This window comes from Centroberyx gerrardi, chromosome 17 (assembly GCF_048128805.1).
Source record: "Centroberyx gerrardi isolate f3 chromosome 17, fCenGer3.hap1.cur.20231027, whole genome shotgun sequence".
Lineage (NCBI taxonomy): Eukaryota > Metazoa > Chordata > Actinopteri > Beryciformes > Berycidae > Centroberyx > Centroberyx gerrardi.
The window spans coordinates 10,049,041-10,068,116 of NC_136013.1; the positions used below are offsets into that span (position 1 = coordinate 10,049,041).

A 19,076-nucleotide genomic window follows, 5' to 3' on the forward strand; every position below is an offset into this window, starting at 1 on the left:
CGAGGCACCCCCTAGCGTGGATGACAAAGCTGATTGATAGATCATGAATAGGCCTTATTGTAATCCACCAGCAGCCATGGTTGCAGCATGAGTTACTAGCGCTTTAATGCAGTTAAGCAACATCTGCAAAGGCCAGGCTCACAGATGGGACCAGTTATAACAGAAGTGATTCACATAAATAATGCATTAGGTCCTGCTGTTCTGTGTTTGGCCAGGAGGGGTCAGTCATCTATAGGGAATACTGCTTGACCCCTATTGACCATCTGTTGTCCAGTGCCTTATCTCTCAGTGTATCTTTCTTTTGTTGTCTGTAGATAATTGGGCTATTAGGACAGTTGTTAATGCTCTTAATGATGATTACATGGTTTAATCATTTATGTCTTAAAGTTAGTAAGGTATATGTGCGTCACTGATTTTACACCGACATAAAATACTTTGATCAAGTGTGTTTTCACTGTAAATATCACGCCGACCAAGTTCCATAGATCGAGAGACTAAAACAAGGCTTTTTAAGGCCATGTCACTGACACTCTTGCACACGCTCGCACAATATCTGACAGTGTAAACGTATCATGAGATTCCTCACAGCTCCACCACCTCCCTGCCTCCCTCCCCATCCACAGCAGCCAAGCCAGCTCCCTATCTGACTCTCCTGCTCTGCATCTGACTGACTCAAATGTTTACCCTGCAATTAAAACACAGCCTATAAAAGGCAATGGGTCGGCTGCCAGACACTGACGAGGGGGTCGGAGCTGCAGGGAGAGAGGTTATAAATCGCTTTGATGCAGACCATAGTCTGAAGGCCCAAATTCCTGAGCTGGAGCTTGGAGCTCTTGAGCTGGAGGCTTGGGGCTTGGAGCTAGTGAGTTCACCAGGGGACTGAGCCAGAAACCCTGATGATTCATAGTTCTTTACCACTTGGAGTGTGTTGGAGTGTGTGCTGTGCTGCTGCTGCTGCTGCTGCTGTGCAAAAGAGAAAATCTAATGGAAGGAGAGGAGACAGCAAGCTTTCTCTTTTTTTTTGTATAAGCTTGTGATTGAATGCACAGAAACATGCCATTCTTCATCTGCAGCAGTGAAAATGCGAGCAAAGAGACGGCAGAGAATATGATCTTGGGTGTTTTGCATTTTGTTTGAAGAAGAAAGCTGTGAAATTCCACACGCTGATGATATGTCATTCCATTGTTTACAGTGATTACCATGCATGCTGTCTCCACAGATATGGGTGATTTACTTGCCCCATTTCTGTTGCTTTGCTCAAACCATTTGGAATTTGGTGCATAGGGAAGAGAAAAAAAATAAACTCAGCATGTTGTAATGTTGACCTCTGCTAGATTATTTTCTCATAGTTTACGGGGCTATATCAGGACACAGATGGTTTTAGATGTTTAAAGTCTAACAGCAAATCAGAGGAATTTGTTGGAAAGTTCCTAGAATTTAATGAACTCCTAATATAAGAACTGACCTTATGTGTCAGTTAAATGTTTGTATTGTTTGTAAACACTGAAGAAAAATGGATGATTGAGTTTCATATGTGAAAGCTAAGAGTTTAATTTCCATGATCTGTCAAGAATGAATGTATATGGTTTATATAACCTAGCCTAATTTATGTACCCCATAATCCTGGACTAGTCTACATTGTAAGAAGAAAAAAAATGGACAAACCAATTAAACTTAAGCACATTTACAACAGCTAGCAAGGGGGGATTTTGCAGAAAAGTATCAGTGACAGGCACTCTAAAAGTGAGAAAGCCAGGAGTCAGGAGAGTCATTCAAAACGACTAGCTGTGTGTTACTCCAGAGGCCAGAGACCCCATAATGCTCCCTGGATGCTGGCTGCAAGCTCACTACTATTTCCATAAAAGGCAGCTTGAGACCTTTATGTCCCTTGTTCCTTATCCCTACCACAAACTGTTGATTTTTATCCTTTGGGGTATTGCAGTTTGAGAAAATATGGAATAAAATAACAGACTATTTGCAGGTCTGTCCACGTTTAGTTGAGAGTGTAATAAGTTATTTTTATGATGTCTTAATGAGTCATTTTGTATAATAAAAATCGTATTATTCTTAAAACAAATGAAAAATTCTGCCTGTAGATTAGAGTTAGGTAATTTCCTTTGTTTCTAAAACAAATCATTTTGTTTCAAGGAATTTCTTGAGTCGTGTCTCATTATCTAGATACTGTGATCTGCCTTATTCTGCTTGTTTCAAGATATTGTTGCTTGTCCCTAGTAAATTATTGAGAAAAGTGAAATTGCATTGTAAATGCAAGCATTTACGCAGTATTTTTTTTTTTTTTACTTGTTAAAAAACAAGATTTTAAGACTGAATATGAGACAAAATAGACTTAATAAGATGGATGTTTTTCCAGTATATTTATGCAAAGTGGCCCACTGATAAAGAGGCAACATGAAAGGAGACATGGGAGAATTAACCTGCTGTTCACAGCGTGTGCGCAATCTCCGTGCGTCACACACAAGAGGTCTTGTGAATAAAGACACAGGCCTGTGTGTGTGTGTGTGGGTGTGTGTGTGTGTGTGTGTGTGTGTGTGTGTGAGGGGACAGGGAGACCACTAGGCGACCAGGGGAGAGAAAAGCTCCCAGTATGAAAGGAAAAGTGGGATTGGAGCAGTGACGTTATCTGCTGGAAAGAGAGGGAGGGAGAAAGAGGGACGGCTGGACTCCATTAGCTGAAGCCTGCACGAAAACAGTTTGGGATACTTCACTTCAGCGAGTTCTTCGGGGATTTCTTTCTATTTTTATTTTCTTAAACCACCTTTCTACATGATTTAAAGCGGGGTAAACTAGTTTGATTACCGCGACGTCGACTGTTTTTGTGGTTTTTGTCTCCGGGTTGGTTTGTGAAGGTGAGTGGACAGATTTTTAATTTTCGTCCTCAAAGCTTTTGCTCATACGCCGCTATGAAATATGAAAGCATTTAGAGTTATTTTCTGTATCGTTTCTGTGCATGTTGACTGCTACATTGAATTCATGCTTTCGTTGACAACTCTTTTACAAACGTAAGCGTTTAGTTTGCCGTTTGACGCACACTTACTCCTGTAACGACCGACTGAGTGGGAACCCAAGAGTTCTTGTATGGGCTCTGCTTACATAATTAACCTCTCTGCCTATTTGTAAGAGTGCGTTTACCGTTAGTTTTTTAACAGGTGAACAAGCACATTTGCAGAGGGAAGAGCTGCCAAAGGTCCTCGTTGAACTTCTCGCCCCGGGGCTATAAGCCTTTGTTCTGCTGTGTTTATTGATTAGAGGGCTGTTATGATCGTCAGGCCACTTACTGACACCCTCACATCAAAGAATGACAGATATATTGTAACTTTATGGCTTCAGCCACACACACAAGGGTGTGTCTTATTCCAAGGTGAAAACGTAGAGTGAGAGCTACAGTGATGTGCTTCATAAAGTAAAGTAAAAATATGTTTTTTTTCCAAAAAGAGAGAAGATTTTTCCAGATTTCTCTCTCTCTCCTCCCTTCCCATATCCCCCTATTCCTATAGGGAATTACTGTCTGTTGCTCTTTTTGTTCTTTCCCTGTACTTTTTGGTATTTGTTTTATCTCCTATGATATCACTGTAATATTCCTGTAGGGTAGTATACATAGTTTATAATTTTGCTGTGATATCTGTATAGTATCCTTCTAAAATGTATTACAGGATATAGTTCTTTTTCCTTAAGACCAACGAGCCTTGCATGGGCTGTACACCAGATTTCTTTCTTTGCAGAAGGTCGAAAGGTTTACGTTCACCCCAGTGTGACAGAAGTTTAACTGGACCTTGGGTCTGTTTGACAGGATGGCGCTGGACGGGATCCGGATGCCCGATGGCTGCTACGCCGACGGGACGTGGGAACTGAAGATGCATGTCACCGACCTCCACAGGGACGTGTCCCTGAGGGTCACTGGGGAAATCCACATCGGTGGGGTCATGCTCAAACTGGTGGAGAAACTCGGTACGTCAAACCAGCTGCACGCTGTCACGCACGGCCCAGAGCCAGTGCAGGGCGGCTTTTCAAAGTCGGCTATCTCAGAAACAGGCTCAAACATGGTCTTAATAGATAAGACAAATTAGGACACACATTACTATATACTACTGCCCACCATGAATTTTCCTTTGAGTCTGCCGGAGTCTCTCTAAGAAGTTTTCCCGACCGGATATGGTTATGGTTTGCAGTATTGCTCTCTCCCTTGACCTCTGACCCTGTACCTCCCTGCCAATGCAGGATTCTGTATGTGTGTCAATGGCTGGCTGTGTTATCTCTTCATATTTGTGAGGCAGTAAATTCCTGTCTCTGCAACACGGTTACTACTCCAAGAACTGAGATTCCACTCCTGAGTAAACACCACTATTTTATGCAAAAGTACAAACTGTTTATGAATACAGGCCTCAGTTAAGAACAGAGCTTCTCATACGTTTTCATGGCTAGGAGCTTAAAATATGCTTTGTGCCACAGAACCTCATCTGTCATTTATCTCGCCCCTGTCTGAAAATGGTATCTCTGAAATCTGGGTTTGGGGATTTGATTTAGGACAGAAGCTTATTTACTGTCTGTGGAGATAACAAAGGGGATGGCAGAAATTCTGATAAGAAAACCCATTCTTTCTATATGTTTTCTCATTGTGCAGACTATTAAATAAATATGGAAATCGAACTGTCCTTAATTTCTGCTGGATCCAACTCAGGCTCCTCTGGGAGGTCTGTGGACCTTATGTTGCAAGCCATTGGTTTAGATTCCACTTTGTTACGCTGCCATATGTATGGGTCAGTAACCTAGGGCATAAAGAAACCATGCATGGTGTCCCTCCCCCACCGTGTCGTGCACACTTCTGTAACTGCAATCATGCACTTGACAAGTTTGGGTGCAAGTAAGCACAAGAGTCCTCTGTTCCAGCCACTTGAACACTGGCCTGTTTCATGGAGGCTGGAGAAAGGTCAGCGGTGGTGGCAGTGCATTTTGGGAGTGACAGTGTGTTGTGTAGATGGCGCCCGAATGCTCAGCATTCCTCCAACGCTCCAAGGTTTTATTTCCCTGCCCATGGTCCTGTTTTTAGCTCTCCTGTTAGAGCTCCACATAATTGAGGTCTTTGTTCTCTGTGGTCGTCTGCGCTGAGCAGCATCTATACCAGGCTCATGTGCAGCGCTGCTGCTGCATGTGGGACGACATGAATTCATTGGTCCGCCCACCCCAACTGTACTCAAGGCCTGGCCTTATCCATTGTTTGAGTTGTGTGCATGCTTTTTGTTAACCCATAGGTCTGGTTGAAGCCTAGGACTAATAAGACATCTTTCAATGGTTAGATGAGGTATAGCACTGTAGTAATTTTGTAATAGGTTGTATTTATTACAGATCTCAAAATTGGCCCGGTGTGTTTGAAATTGTTAAATCACAATTATATGCAGTAGTTTCAGGGATTTTTCCTTTTTCGCTTTTTTTATGCAACCATCACCCATTTATAATGAGAGGTTGCCGTGCCTCCCTTTTCAAAGGCATATAGTATTTGTGCTGATGAGTTGTCCTTTTTTATCTGCTGTGGATTCCGCTGGCTTGAGGTCTTCATGTCCACAGTTGACAGTGTGGATTTGTTGATCGTGACCGGTCGTTGGATGTTGTCGCAGTGAAGCAAAATAACAGGGCGTGGGTGTGCATGCTTGTCTGTGCCATTGTCTTATCTGAAAGCATTTATATTCTAACTATAGTCTTGGTCTCTATTCTTCATCTTCCACATTAAAATCACCTCCTGGTCCTCCTCCTCCTACTCCTACTGCTACTACTACTACTACTACAACAGTAAAGTTAGCATATTATGCTGTAGATGCTTGAAGTTAATCCATGCTAGCTTCAGTATGTAATCATGAAATCAGAAATTCATAATGTGTATGACTTTCAAACCCCTTACAGTGAAGCAGAATTCATGCAGTAATACTATTTGCCTTTTGGTTGCTTTCACACAGTGCCTATGGGGACATTTCATTTGACTACTGTCTCCCTCCTACCCTGAGTCAACAGGTTGTTTTCCATTGTAATGATTAACCCACCCTCAACACAGACTTCACACATGGCCACACACTGTAGGAGACTGTACAGTGTTAGTGTGACACACAATAAGTCAACCTCTGTACTCGGGACAAGCAGTGTTGATATGCTGTTGATAGTCTAATAGTCCAGAAAAGACATTTCTTCACCGTCACGAGAAAAAAAAAAACCGACTGCTATTCTATTTTTTTTAACAAATTGTATGTTTTACTGTAAATGAATTGCAGCAAACTTGAATGAGAGAAGAGGAGAGGGAGGTGGTGGGAGTATGGAGAATGGTAGGCACCCTCTTCTCATGTGACACCCTCTCCATGGCGTAGTGTGGGAAAAAGTCTTCAGGTCTTTCTATTGTCGGTGACCTCCTTTCATACCTCCCGACTCTCATTGGTGACAGTGTTGCTCAGTGTGGCACATTCCCCGCTGAATGTCTCTCAAGTGCTGTCACATACCCACCGAGAGATTCGCTGATTGGTTGGATGTGGTGGTTATATACATAGACACGTGTGTATGTGTACATGCACGCACGCACACACACACACACACACACACACAAAGTTGCGTGGTTTCGTGGGAAGTGACACGTAGATACCATAGAGTTGGCAGGCAGTTCCTCTGTCTCACATTGAAAGGACATCCTGGTGCAATGACAAATCTCTCTCTCTCTCTCTCTCTCTCTCTCTCTCTCTCTCTCTCTCTCTCTCTCTCTCTCTCTCTCTCTCTCTCTGTCTCTCTGTCTCTTTCTGTCTCTCTCTCTATCTCTCTCTCTCTCTCTCTCACACACACACACACACACACACACACACACACACACACACACACACACACACACACACACACACACACACACGCACATGCACACCCACTCCAAATTCAGGACCTCTTGTGATTCAGTAATTGCTTTCCACAAAGCTGACAGCACTCTGTTTTTCTCCTAACGTGTAGCCGTATGTGTTTGTACGTGTGTATTCGGAAGGCGGGTATTTGCACACACAGTATGTGCCTGTGTGGATGTGTATTGACGTCAGCTGTCTTCTGTGTTGATGACTTATGTTCTCATGAATAGTATTTGTGCATGTGTTTCCACATGTGAAGTGTGGGTGGGTGGGTGGGTGGGTGGGTGTGTCTCCTTCTCCACATGTATCCGGCCTCCATCTTTCAACTCCTCCTGTGAGCTGCAGGTCCCCCTGCACATTGCAGGCTCAGATGGCCTTCTATAATGGATTAAATAGACAAATGCCAGGAAAGCACTTAGTTATTGATCACAGCGGCGAACGCAGCTTCCATTTCCCCTGCAACCCTCCAGGAAAACAGTATTTAAAGCCAGCTGATTGAACACCCCCTGGTCCCCTCTCTCGTAATCCTTTCATCCTTCCATTGCTCTCCTTCACTTGGTGGCGTCTCCGACTTTGTTCTTTTCCAAAGTGCCCCCCCTCTAAAAGCTTATACCATTTAGATAGGGAAAACAAAGATTGTATAAACACCATTAGCTGGCGGGGGTTTTATTTGATCAAAAAGAATTGTTCCCAAGCTACACAGCTTTTATCTTAGGTCTGTTGTACTGAGGCTAACAGTAAATGCTTTTGGTGCATTTGCACTATCAACGTTTCACACAAAAGCGCTGCTGCTTTGCACGTGCTAAAGGTGGAAAGGCCAGCTTTTTTGTGATAACGGCGTTCTCTATGCCCTTTTCTAACCGTGGCCTACGACTATAATGTCAAGACTATGGATAAAAACCAAGAACTCTTTGCAAATTGAGTAAACTTCTGAAGAAGCAAGTCTTTAATGGACCAGGGTTTTGTTGCAGAGTCACACTACAGTATCTTCCCTGGTTCTACTGGCTCTGCTTAGCCTCAACAAGACAGCGGAGGATAGAAAGACCCTGTACTGGATGGAGAAGAAAAGGGGAGGGAAAGAGAGAAGGCTTACAGAGAGGGGGAGGAGGGGGTATGGAGAGAGGAGGGTCTAGCACCAGGCTCTCTCTCTCTCTCTCTCTCTCTGTGTCTCTCCCTCTCTCTCGTCGTGACGTTAGCCACGGCACTAGAATTCCATAAAAGTCTTCGGTGGAGCAGGAAATGACTTCCAGGGTTTGGCATGCTGTTCTCTAGTCGCTGCCGTCATTGCTGGATTCTCTGCCGCTTGCTCCATCTCTCCCTCAACCTCCCTCTTTCTTTTCTCCCCCCTCTCCTTTCTCTGTCTCTCTGTGTTTTCACCCCTCTTTCTCATTCTCTTTCTCTAATTATGTTTTTCTTGAAAAGTATTTTAAATAGTCACAATCACATGAGTGAATAATTCATACCTTCCACACACTCGCCCGACCATGTGGCAACTGGTAAGGCATAATAATCAATAAGAAACATTAAAGTACACATCTTTCACTTTCTTAATACCTAGTATCCCTGGATGTTCCTGGCTATTGAAAGTTCCATATATAGAACTTGAGGAAACTAATTGGTCTACTGAGACACTGGTAGCTCATGTGGTGGTTTCCAGTGAGGGGCCAGCAGTTTTTGGCTGCCGTAACACCGGCCAGCCACAGAGAACTTTCCCTAGATGTCAGAGAAAATGTGTGTTTTGCATTTGAGGTGACCTACATATTCGCATGGTCGTTGATTTGGTGAATGTCGTCCCACAATCGTTTTATGGTTAGATTAACAAACCATATGGGAAACGTGTTTGTAGTTACTCTCTTACTTTTTATTTGACATTTCTAAACCACTAGTCAGAGGCACCTCTAATAATAGCCTTTAAGAAACAAACGCTGGCTATTCTTATAATGGTCAATTAGGATTAGTCGCTTTAATATTTCCTCTCAGCAAGCAGGGGGTTGGGTATTTTTAAAATGCGTCACTCTGTGTGAGCAATTTAAATTCTGTCTTTTTTGTGGTTCCATGCCTGTCTGAGGTTCACCCATGCTGTCTGCTGGAGGTGGCGGTGACCAGAGGAAGATGGCCTCCGTGTGACAATGGAGTGCAGATTTCGTTAGGAAACAGACGCGATTTAACACAGGATGCTGAACTTCCCGTGGGCTTTTTTTATGCGCCTTCTCCCTCCCGCCTTCCCTCCGTCCCGCCTTCCCTCCCGCTCAGTGTTTACGGCATTTTTTTGAAGGATATGATGCCTTCCCATGATTCTGCTGGGCTGAGGGGAAAAGGAGGGTCTTCGGTCCCTGCAGAGAGTGAGATGAAGAGATGAGATAGCCCTCTCTTTCCTCTGCAGGAGTGAGCTGTGAATCGCTCTCACGTCTTTGCATTCGATATCTCGCATCGGGAGAGAGGCGAATTTGCTTGATAGGCCGTGTGTCTCTTTGCATATCGTCTTGCCATGACGCGCAGTTCGGATATATTACCTCGTGTAATGAGACTCATTGATCGCGAGTGTGGAGCCGTCCTCAAGGTCTCGCGCTACAAAGTGAGGGATGGCCTGACTGACTGTGTGATCGTCCTGCTCTCTAATCTCTCTGGCAGGAAGTAGTTAGCCTAAGTAGCGGTCCTGCCCAGGCCAGAGCTTTCCTGTTACACCAGCAAGATCCTGCTGTGATTGAACTGCTACACACTCAAGACGCCTGGCATATACACATGCATACACTCTGAACTTGAATCAGTTTCAATTTCATTTATTGGCATGACAAGTAAATAGGTATTGTAGTTTTTCGTTATATGATAATGCTCCAGATTCACTACATTTCTGTATTATTCTGGGGAAAAATATATCCTGTGTTTGCATTTGTCACAGTGTAGTTATCTCTCTTAACAACCATCTGCATCACTGTTCACCACTAAGTCTCTATAGGACCAAGACCAAGCTCTCTACAAATCGTGGCCTCTTTGCAAATTCACTTCTGAAATGCACAGCATGTTTAAATTGCTGTGATATTTGAAATATCTCAAATTTGCTACTCCAACCCTTTCGCTAATTGTCCGTTTTCCTGGAAGGATCTGTGCGCTTTTTAAAAACCAGGCAGATTCAATTAGTTATGTTTGGCATCTCAAACATGCAGTGGAACGGACTTCCACGGCTCCTCTGGGAATCTCAGCCCATTGCTTTTTTGTCCCTCTCTCCTTCCTGTAGTGACAGACAGTGTAGTGGATCCAGTCGAAGGAAATGTCAGAGCACCACATTGTTGTTGTAACGCCGCACACCTGTGGGTCAATGGGGTAAACTGATCTGGTGTTTTTGTTTAGGTTCTCAGCCCACATTCATTTCAAGCTGTCCCCTCCCCTCAGTCCGTCTCTGTACTCTCCCTTTTACCGAGTGAAGCAACAGAGAGATGTTGGTTTTCACAACCAAGGCAAACCTTTTAACTAAATGAGGCTTTATCAAAGCAGTAAATTGCAAAGGCGGGTGGAAAGCAAATGCATACCGGCTCCATCACTGTTTCATTCTATACATGATTTACATGGTGGGTAATGTCAGTTTGTTTCCTCATTTCCCTCACAGATGCTCCATATGTGCATGGGCTGTTCTAATAGGTGTGGTGCAGCACTAACGTCAGTTTCTCCAATGTATATACTGTAGTCTGCCTCAATATTGTACCTGGCAGCAGTCCTTCTAAGCAGCATTAAGTATTTAGAAGCCTTGCTTGACCATATAGGATCTCCTCAGTTCCTCTGGAGACATGTAGCTAGAAGATGGGGTCAGACTCGAGGAGGCATTAGTGGGATGACTTGTCACAGTGGAAGAAAGGCTATATATCCCATCCCATTGTCCTGGGGGGATATCTGGCTGGATGGATAGAGGGACGGATGGATATTCTCTCTCCGCCCCATTCATCTAAGGCCAGGAGTCACTTTGTAATGTCATTACTGCAGTGGGTCCGTGAACACCTAATTGTATAAAGCTGCGTCAGGGCGGAGGGGGAGTACCCCCATTGTTTTGCTGTGTTTGGATTATGACACAAATGGATACAAACTATCTGTCTCGGAGGAGGCCTCCTCTAATGGCCTGCTAGCCTCTCCTCCTAATGCTTTAGACAGCACTGTTGCAGTCCCTCCCTATTCTAACAGACTGGATGTTTTAGCTGCTTGTAAGATTGCCATCTTCATCATGATGCATCATTTCTGGTTTATTCAGATTTCAGATTCACTGTACTCCAAGGAAAGATGCTTTTTGTCTTTCCCTGGGGAACAGAGGAGACTTCACACCCTAGCCACCAGCACCTTACCTGTCAGCCTACATGTCTACCTCAGCTCTTGCAAAGGCTGTATATCCAATCCTCTGGAGCTCTCAGGTGAGCTGGGACTTGAACATTGATGCACCAAAGCTCCGGTACCGGCCAAACTCGGACGGAAAGCCTAGGTGTTTCGAGCCCTTGGCAGGGTTTATCCTGAAGGATCGCTCTGGCTCCTCCTCTAATCCTCAGGCTGCAGATGGATGAGTGTGTGTTTTGCATTGTGTGTGTGTGTGTGTGTACATTATATACTCGGACAACACTTAACTCCCTGAAAAATAATACTACGGCTCGGCTTAGACTGTGTGGAGGGGGGTTGGGGTACACTCAATAGGATCAATAACGGTCACCTTGTCCCCTGACTCCTTTTTGGACAGCTTTGACCTTACAGGATGTGTGTGTGTGTGTGTGTGTGTGTGTGTCAGTGACACAGGTCACAGCCTGGGTGAATGCCTGTTTCTCATTTCTGTAGCCTAAAAGGCCTTGATGGCCTCATTTGTGTACATGCTGGGTCAGGTAAAGTTGGCTGCTTGAAAGGTTTCAGATTCTTTGCCTGTCAGGAGGATCTGCGTTCAAAGGCTGTATGTCTTGCATATTGAATACCTGCGTGGATGATGGCCTGTTGGTCTTTGATTGGCTATTGGCAGGACGCTGGGCTGTTGTATAATAAGGGACTGAAATAAGCTTGGCTAACCTTGTTCAGCTCAGAGCCTGTCAATGGAAAGCACTTTGAGTTTTAACAGTATTGGTTGGTGAATACCTGAGGGACATAGCCAGAATAGATCAGCACATTATTCAATGCTTTTACCTCATGCTGCTGTCATAGTCGGGGAACATGATGTCAAGCGCTAGTATTACCAGTATTACAGTATTCCACACACGTTGTTGTCTTGTCTGTGCGCTAGATGCACATTGAGATGGAAGAGATGCAATACAAGTAGTTCTTTTGTTGTTTGCTACGAGATCTGAGATTTACCATAGCTTAATATCTGCCAGTCATTCATCACGAGTCCAGAAACAAGTTTGTCTGCTCTTTGGGCGTCAGTCCTTTCACTGACGTACTTTGTTATTTTCACAATAGTGATTATGACTACTTGTTGCTTCACGCATTGTCTTCAACACAAGCCCATGCTGTTGAATTCACTGTATCAGAGTTCAATCTTCCACTGTAATCCTGGCGTGACTCTCTACTACTGTCTACTACAGATATTGTCATCACCTGTCTCTATCGACCCTCTCTTAGTCATGCGCGGGAAATCTGATTCTGATGCTGTCTACCTCTATTGCACTAGACCGCGAGCAAGTGAGTGCCTATAGGCCATTTACAGTAGATCTAATTTAAGGACAGTGCCGAACAGTTGCTTCCTGTGTCTTCGCTTGTCAATACTAACCTTCACCCTGCTTCAAAGGAATGGAATATATTTAGAAAGACAAGGACTTTAATGTTATAGAGGGGGGGATCAACTGTGAGTGTATGCGAGAGAGAAAAAGAGAAACCTGCAGGCCTGTGTCTTTGTTGTGTATGAAAACAAGAGTTGTCGCCTCGCTCGGCTGCCCCCGCGGCGTCAGCCAGGAGTCTCCAAGGAAACGGCATGACCAGCCTCACCAGGCCGGAATGATTTTATCAGCTGATTGCTGAAAACCACAAAGCCTCACACTGCACGGCCGTGGCTATCAGAGACAAACAACTAATGGAAAACAGAGAAAAGACTGACATTGAAAACACAAACAAATAGAACAAGAAGTCAAAGTTCACTTGGTTCATGTGGCCTATATAGGCTTGTCTTCTCTCTAGATTTGCTGTCAGCTCCATCTGTGATGCTACAGATGGGCCTGAAATCTTCTCCAGGCATCAGCTGACTACCATGACTGTGGTTGTTGAAGCAGTCACAGCCTAGGGGGTAAAGGGGTAAGGGGTAAACATGGGTCACTCAGTAGACATGCAATAGAAAGGGATATTTGGGATTTTTTTCCCCTTTTTAGTTCTTGTATGGAGTGTTGCACAAAAAAGCACAATGTCACAACTTGGCAAGACTGTACGGTATTCAAATATCTGTCTGGTTTGAAATGTCTGAGATGGTTTTCTTCATTCCTCATTTGATTATAATTAGTATAGCAAATGATCAGCAAACGAACCAATGCGACATGCAATGCAGTCCTCTTTCCACTTTGACATTCTCTCTCTCTCTCTCTCTCTCTCTCTCTCTCTCTCTCTCCTCTCTCTCTCTCTCTCTCTCTCTCTCTCTCTCTCTCTCTCTCTCTCTCTCTCTCTCTCAGTACACAAATCCATCATAACATGGAATAACAGATGTACACACACAGATCTCTCTCTCTCTCTCTCTCTCTCTCTCTCCTCCCCTGTCCTCTGCTCATCTTCATCTCTCCTTTTCAAGCCCTATCCCTCATTCCATCTCTCTCGTCCTCTCCTCCGTCATCACCTCCCAGCCCCCCTCACAGACAGGCCTCCATAAACATGGCTGTCTCCTAATGTAAACACCGCAGCCACTCTGACCGGGAGGGGAGGGATGGAGGGATGGAGGGAGTAAAGAGGAGCGATAGGGAGAGAATGAGCCAAGGAGGGACGGAGAGTGGGAGGGTTCAACAAGGATTCCCAACAAAATCCTTCAAACTGGGCACTCCTCTGCCCAAAATACAACATGATTCATACATCTTTACTGTTCCCCATTTGCTTTTTTTTTGCTTCTTAATTTGAAGATGCTGCATGTACAATATGGCAGTATTATTCAATGTGTTTTTAGAGCAGTATTTCTAGTTGTGGTACATGGTGCGTAGAGCAGAGGAAGAGGTTTTGGTTGAGACTTGTGATCCAAGGGCTGCTGTGGTGATGGCGAATGAAAAGCACTCGGTTACACAAAATTTATGGATTAATATAGCTCATTAGAACACACACACACACACACACACACACACACACACACATGCAGACACGCAAAGAGCTAATGTAACTGATGGATGGATAAGAACGCCCTCCCATTGACAAATCCCTGCACCCCACACACCCCATTCCTGCACGCACACACACTTCTACACACACATACACACAATCTCCGTATCCTCTTTCATGTCCCGCAGAGGTCATAAAACATGGTTTCCCCCTCTGTTTCCCCTCCCCTCGTCTTTCCAGCCCTCCATGTCCTATAGAGAGAGACACACACACACACACACACACACACACACACACACACACACACACACACCACACACGCACACCACTCTACTGAAGGACTGCGGGTCCGCATTTAATGCACCCAATTACTTAGGCCCCCGTTTCTTCTGGCTGGTGCATTACGTCAGGCCTGGCAGGCTGTATTTTTAGCTGGGAGATGCCATTGGCCCTCCCTCCCTCCCTCCCTCTCTGCGGATTGAATTACCAGCCTGTTACTGAAAGAACCCAGCGGACGGCAGCCCTCGTCCAATCACATCGTCGGACCGTTGCGTGATGACACAGCGAAGCAGGAGTAAGGCTATGGCCAATGGGGTTTGGCGGTGGGCGGGGACAGAGCAGGGGCTGCTGGGAGAGTGGTGAGGGTAACTGACACCAACCACGACGTGCGTACATGTCTGCCTGCTTTGGGGTATGTGTGTGTGTGTGTGTGTGTGTGTGTGTGTGTGTGTGTGCACCCACAAACTGTATGTTGGTCATGTATCCTGAGTATACAGAAGCTTCTATAGAACGTGGACTGTGGTCAAGACCTGAGTTGCCAAATGTTAATCTGGCTAGCTTGCTCTGCAACGCTCTCAGACACCAGAAATTACTAGGTTGTAAGAGGAAAAACTGCGAGCAGCGCTATGAAAATACACTCAGGTCTATTTTCAATTTTCCTCTCCTTACTCCCTCTCATTATTTTCAGTTCAGTAATAGCCTACGCTTTGGGGAGCAGTCTCTGTGATGGCAGCAATGAAGTTGTATTCTGCACAGCTGAGACATCAGAATGAAGTGTTGACAGCTAGACCCCATGCTGCTAGAGTAGCACACACACACACACACACACACACACCTACACACACACACACACACACACACACACACACAGGGTCCCGAAAAGAAAGCTTGGAATGTTTTCACTCAAGTACTAAGTGTTTGCCCCGAAGTAAACCGTCTAAAAGCCAACAGCTTGACAAACAACCCCCCCTCCTCTTCAATTCATGCAGTCCTAGGCCTTCACAATGGCATCTGAATTGAGATGCTGGTGGCCACTCTCCCTAAACTTCCCTCCGTCCTAATCGCCAGTGTAATCTCCTGGTGTGTCTCCTCCTCGGCCGGGTTTGCTTTACTTGCATCGCAGCGGTCTTGTTTACTGGTCCTAAGCAGCCGTTCTGTCATTCATCCACTCACCCCCCTAACCCCATTCATTCAGCTTTTAGAGGGGATCAGCAGGAGAGTGTCAACAATGCATATGGATGCCCCTATGCAAGTTAAGGCCAGGGAAAACAATAACAGGACATGGAAACGGAAGGCTACTCAAGGTTTAGGTTACCATGGCGCCCTGTGGTTTGATTGACAGACGGAAGAGGTCAACTTAGGGTAACGTTCGAGATTGCCCCCCCCCCCCACCCCCCACCCCCTGTCATCTTCCTTCCTTCATCTCCCTATCATCATGTCATCATCTTCCTGTCTCTTATGTCTATCTCATATGTGGTTATCAGAAATTCTGAAACTGGTGTGGGGATGGAGAGAAAAATCACGCCGCCATATTGAAGACAAGTCTTTATGTGTTGCAATCGCCTGGCCGATTAGCTAGCTTCGTGTCAGAAAGTAAATATAGTCCATTATGGCTTAAGAGAGGTTTCCAGATTGTCACTTAGTAGCTGTGTCCTTCCCAGTGTAATAAATAGATGTAATATGTTAATTCTGCATTTAGCTAATGACCACTAGTCTCGCATATTAAGCAGATGAATTGCAGTAAAATGAGAGTCATACATGTCTGTTGTCTAGCTCTGTGTGGGGACGGTTCAGTATGGATTTGTGCCAATGTAGAGAGATTTCCAGCCCTGAGATTTTGGTATATTTTCATTTATTTTGGTTTAATTTTAAAGGTAGTTGACATACAATTATAATTAATATTCTAATAGTATGTGGGAGTAGAGTGTTCCAGTTAAAAGTTGGCACATGTTAACACCATAACCTGTTCACAGTAGTATGGATAAGCTCATATATTGGTTATTGGAAACCTGAATATGATAGCTGTGATATGCCGATATAGCCAGGATACTCCTTATCCCTTATCCCATTTGCTGTTGCATTTTGTCATCTGCCTAACTTCTGTTTCCATGGTAATATTCATCATAATCTCTTATTTGAGATCTTTATGAACGGGCCATCATGATGAAAACATGTTATCCTCGATCAGGATATGTGCCCGCCTGTAAACACACAAAGCTAAAACAGTTTAGTCTGCCCCCATGGACAAATGACTGAGCAGACGGACGTCTGTGTCCAGACACAGTGACTCAGTGCAGCCAGGAGAGAGAGACCTAGAGTGAGACAGAGGAGATAAGGGGTACGTGGGTGGAGGAAACGAGACACCGCTCAGGGAAGTGCCTTCCTGGACTAATGCCGGACTAATGACATCACCACTCAGGGAGCATCCAAAAGTATAATACGCCCTCCATCTCAGCAAGCAGATATTCTGCTAAACAATACAGTGAGCTTATTGTGTCTCACACATGCACACATAGTCTATACACAGCGTGGTGCACACATAAAGAGCAGATGGATATAGTCAGGTTAACACTCTAAAAGCCAATAAGAGCAAGACCTTGAGCCAGTTGGCCTGCTATTCGTTTTGACCTGAAGCTTAAAGTACTCAGCTATATTGTGAATGTTTGACATTAGCGGGATAAATAGATATGACATGGGTGTAAAGGCACTCTCTGTCTCTCTTTAAGTGAGGGGGATTTCTGCATTTTCTGCTCTCCCCTTGGGCTTTGAAGTGTTCACAGCTCAAAAACAACTCAACTTCAGCATACAGCCCCTTCACAATACTGCTCATATAGGAGCCAGAGCAAGGTGATCTGCAAAACAGCTGCTTCGAGTTCCCCCAAATCCCTATGGTTTTCACCTTGCCTCTGAAGTCAGACACACACACCATGAGACCTCGGGTCCATCCCCATTGTGTCGAGCCCCTGCGGAGCGCGGGACTGGGAGCTAAGTGGGGTTTTGGGTGGCTTGTCTCCGCTTTAGACGGATCATAGCGTGACTCGGGAACAAAGAGGGAGGTATGAACCCGATATCCCCGCAGTGTCACGCAAACAGCAGCTTCTTTCACACTCTCTCGGTCCTCGCCTCCTTCTCACTTTGACTTCACCGCCGCCCCACGCACACCCACTCAGACGCCCCAGGACCCCACTCCCACCCCCCCGTTCACCCTAAATGTGACCCTCTGCCCGGGAGGGACATATTTGGTGAGCTCAGGTCACTACGGTGTGACGCATACAGACGGCTCTACTTACACTTTCATTGTCTCTGTCCTCCAGCATGCTAAGGCCCTTTGGCACCAGTATTATTAGCTTGACATACTATGAACAATATGCACTTTACCCCTGAGGCTGCATGCACTTTAGCTTTAGCTGGCTTGTTTTTATCGTGATCATTATTTCTTTCATTTAAATGATTTCACTCATGATATTTTCAACTATTTTGCACTTAAATCTGATGCTGCATTATGGGGTATGCACTTTATCTGGACATGTATGTGGTATATTGTCTAAACTTTATAGTATGTATTTACCTTGATATGTGTGTGTCACTTGAGGGTATTATTATTGTACAGCATACAGTACTGTGCAAATGTCAGAGACCACCCTTTCCTTTATTTAATTTCCAGTCAAAACGGCCATTAAGTGCAAGTTACTTATTTTTCAGTTTCAGAAAAAAATGCAGGAAACATATATTTAACACAAAATTACACAAAAGCCTCCACAACTAAATATAATATCAATTTTTCCAGTATTTAGTGTGTCCAGCCTTTGCCTTTATTACAGCTTCCATTCTTTTCGGGATAGTTTTTCAGATCTAAAGCAGGAGTGGAGCTTGATTTTTTTTCCTCTCTCAAAGATGAAAGCTTTAAGTTCTGTCTATCTGATGGTGATAGTTTTGGTGGTCTACCAGGTCTTGCACGGTTCTTAGGAGTCCCATTTACTTTATAACTTTATAACTTCTCTATAACACTATAACTAATTTTTTGAATTCCAGTTTTGGAAACTCCTGTTTTTTCACTTATTTTGACTTTCACCTTCCTTATGCAAGTGTATTATCTTATATCTAATCTCATCAGAAATATTGCCTTTAGCCATTTTAGAGGCACATGAGAAAGAAATGTGCAAGGCAGCTCTGGTGTGTTTGGGTAGTTGTTTGTGTGAATGTTAGTGCTGTTGTTGAAGGGAGAGTGTGCCAACATAATGTCAGACACCACTGGGAACAACTTTTGTTGGTTTTAAGATCGGAAGGATGGGAAAGTGGAAAAAATAAATACTGATAGATTGGCTTTTGTGTCATTTTCTGTTAAATATGTTTCCTGCATTATTGTTTGACACCAAAAAATAAATAATCTCTACTGAATGTCCGATTGACTGGAAATTATTAAATAAATGGAAGGGTGGTACAGTACTGTACATTTTATTTTATTAAGTGATTCCACTTCTCCCATGTGATATACTTGTGTGTTGAATGTTGAAATAACTGTTGTCTGCTGTAACTGTTTAAGCAAAAAAACAATCTAATTTGAATTTCTAATTTGATCTAATAAAATCTAATTTAATCTAATCTGATCAGTAGCAGACAGCTGTACATTGAGCAAAGAGAATGTAGATCAGACAAATACAGCTACTGAATCCCTTG

The 19,076-nt window shown here is 44.2% G+C and overlaps 1 protein-coding gene across 2 annotated transcripts in view; it reads left to right on the forward strand.

Moving 5' to 3' along the window:
• Positions 1 to 2,561: 2,561 nt before the first annotated feature.
• fermt2 (FERM domain containing kindlin 2) overlaps positions 2,562 to 19,076 on the forward strand; it is a 44,234-nt gene continuing 27,719 nt past the window's right edge. For both annotated transcript variants that reach the window (XM_071902204.2, XM_071902205.2), the window contains exons 1-2: positions 2,562 to 2,867; positions 3,809 to 3,966. In XM_071902204.2, coding sequence (XP_071758305.1) covers positions 3,810 to 3,966 — 157 coding nt within the window. In that variant the 5' untranslated portion in view covers positions 2,562 to 2,867; position 3,809. The remainder of the gene's footprint in view (positions 2,868 to 3,808; positions 3,967 to 19,076) is intronic.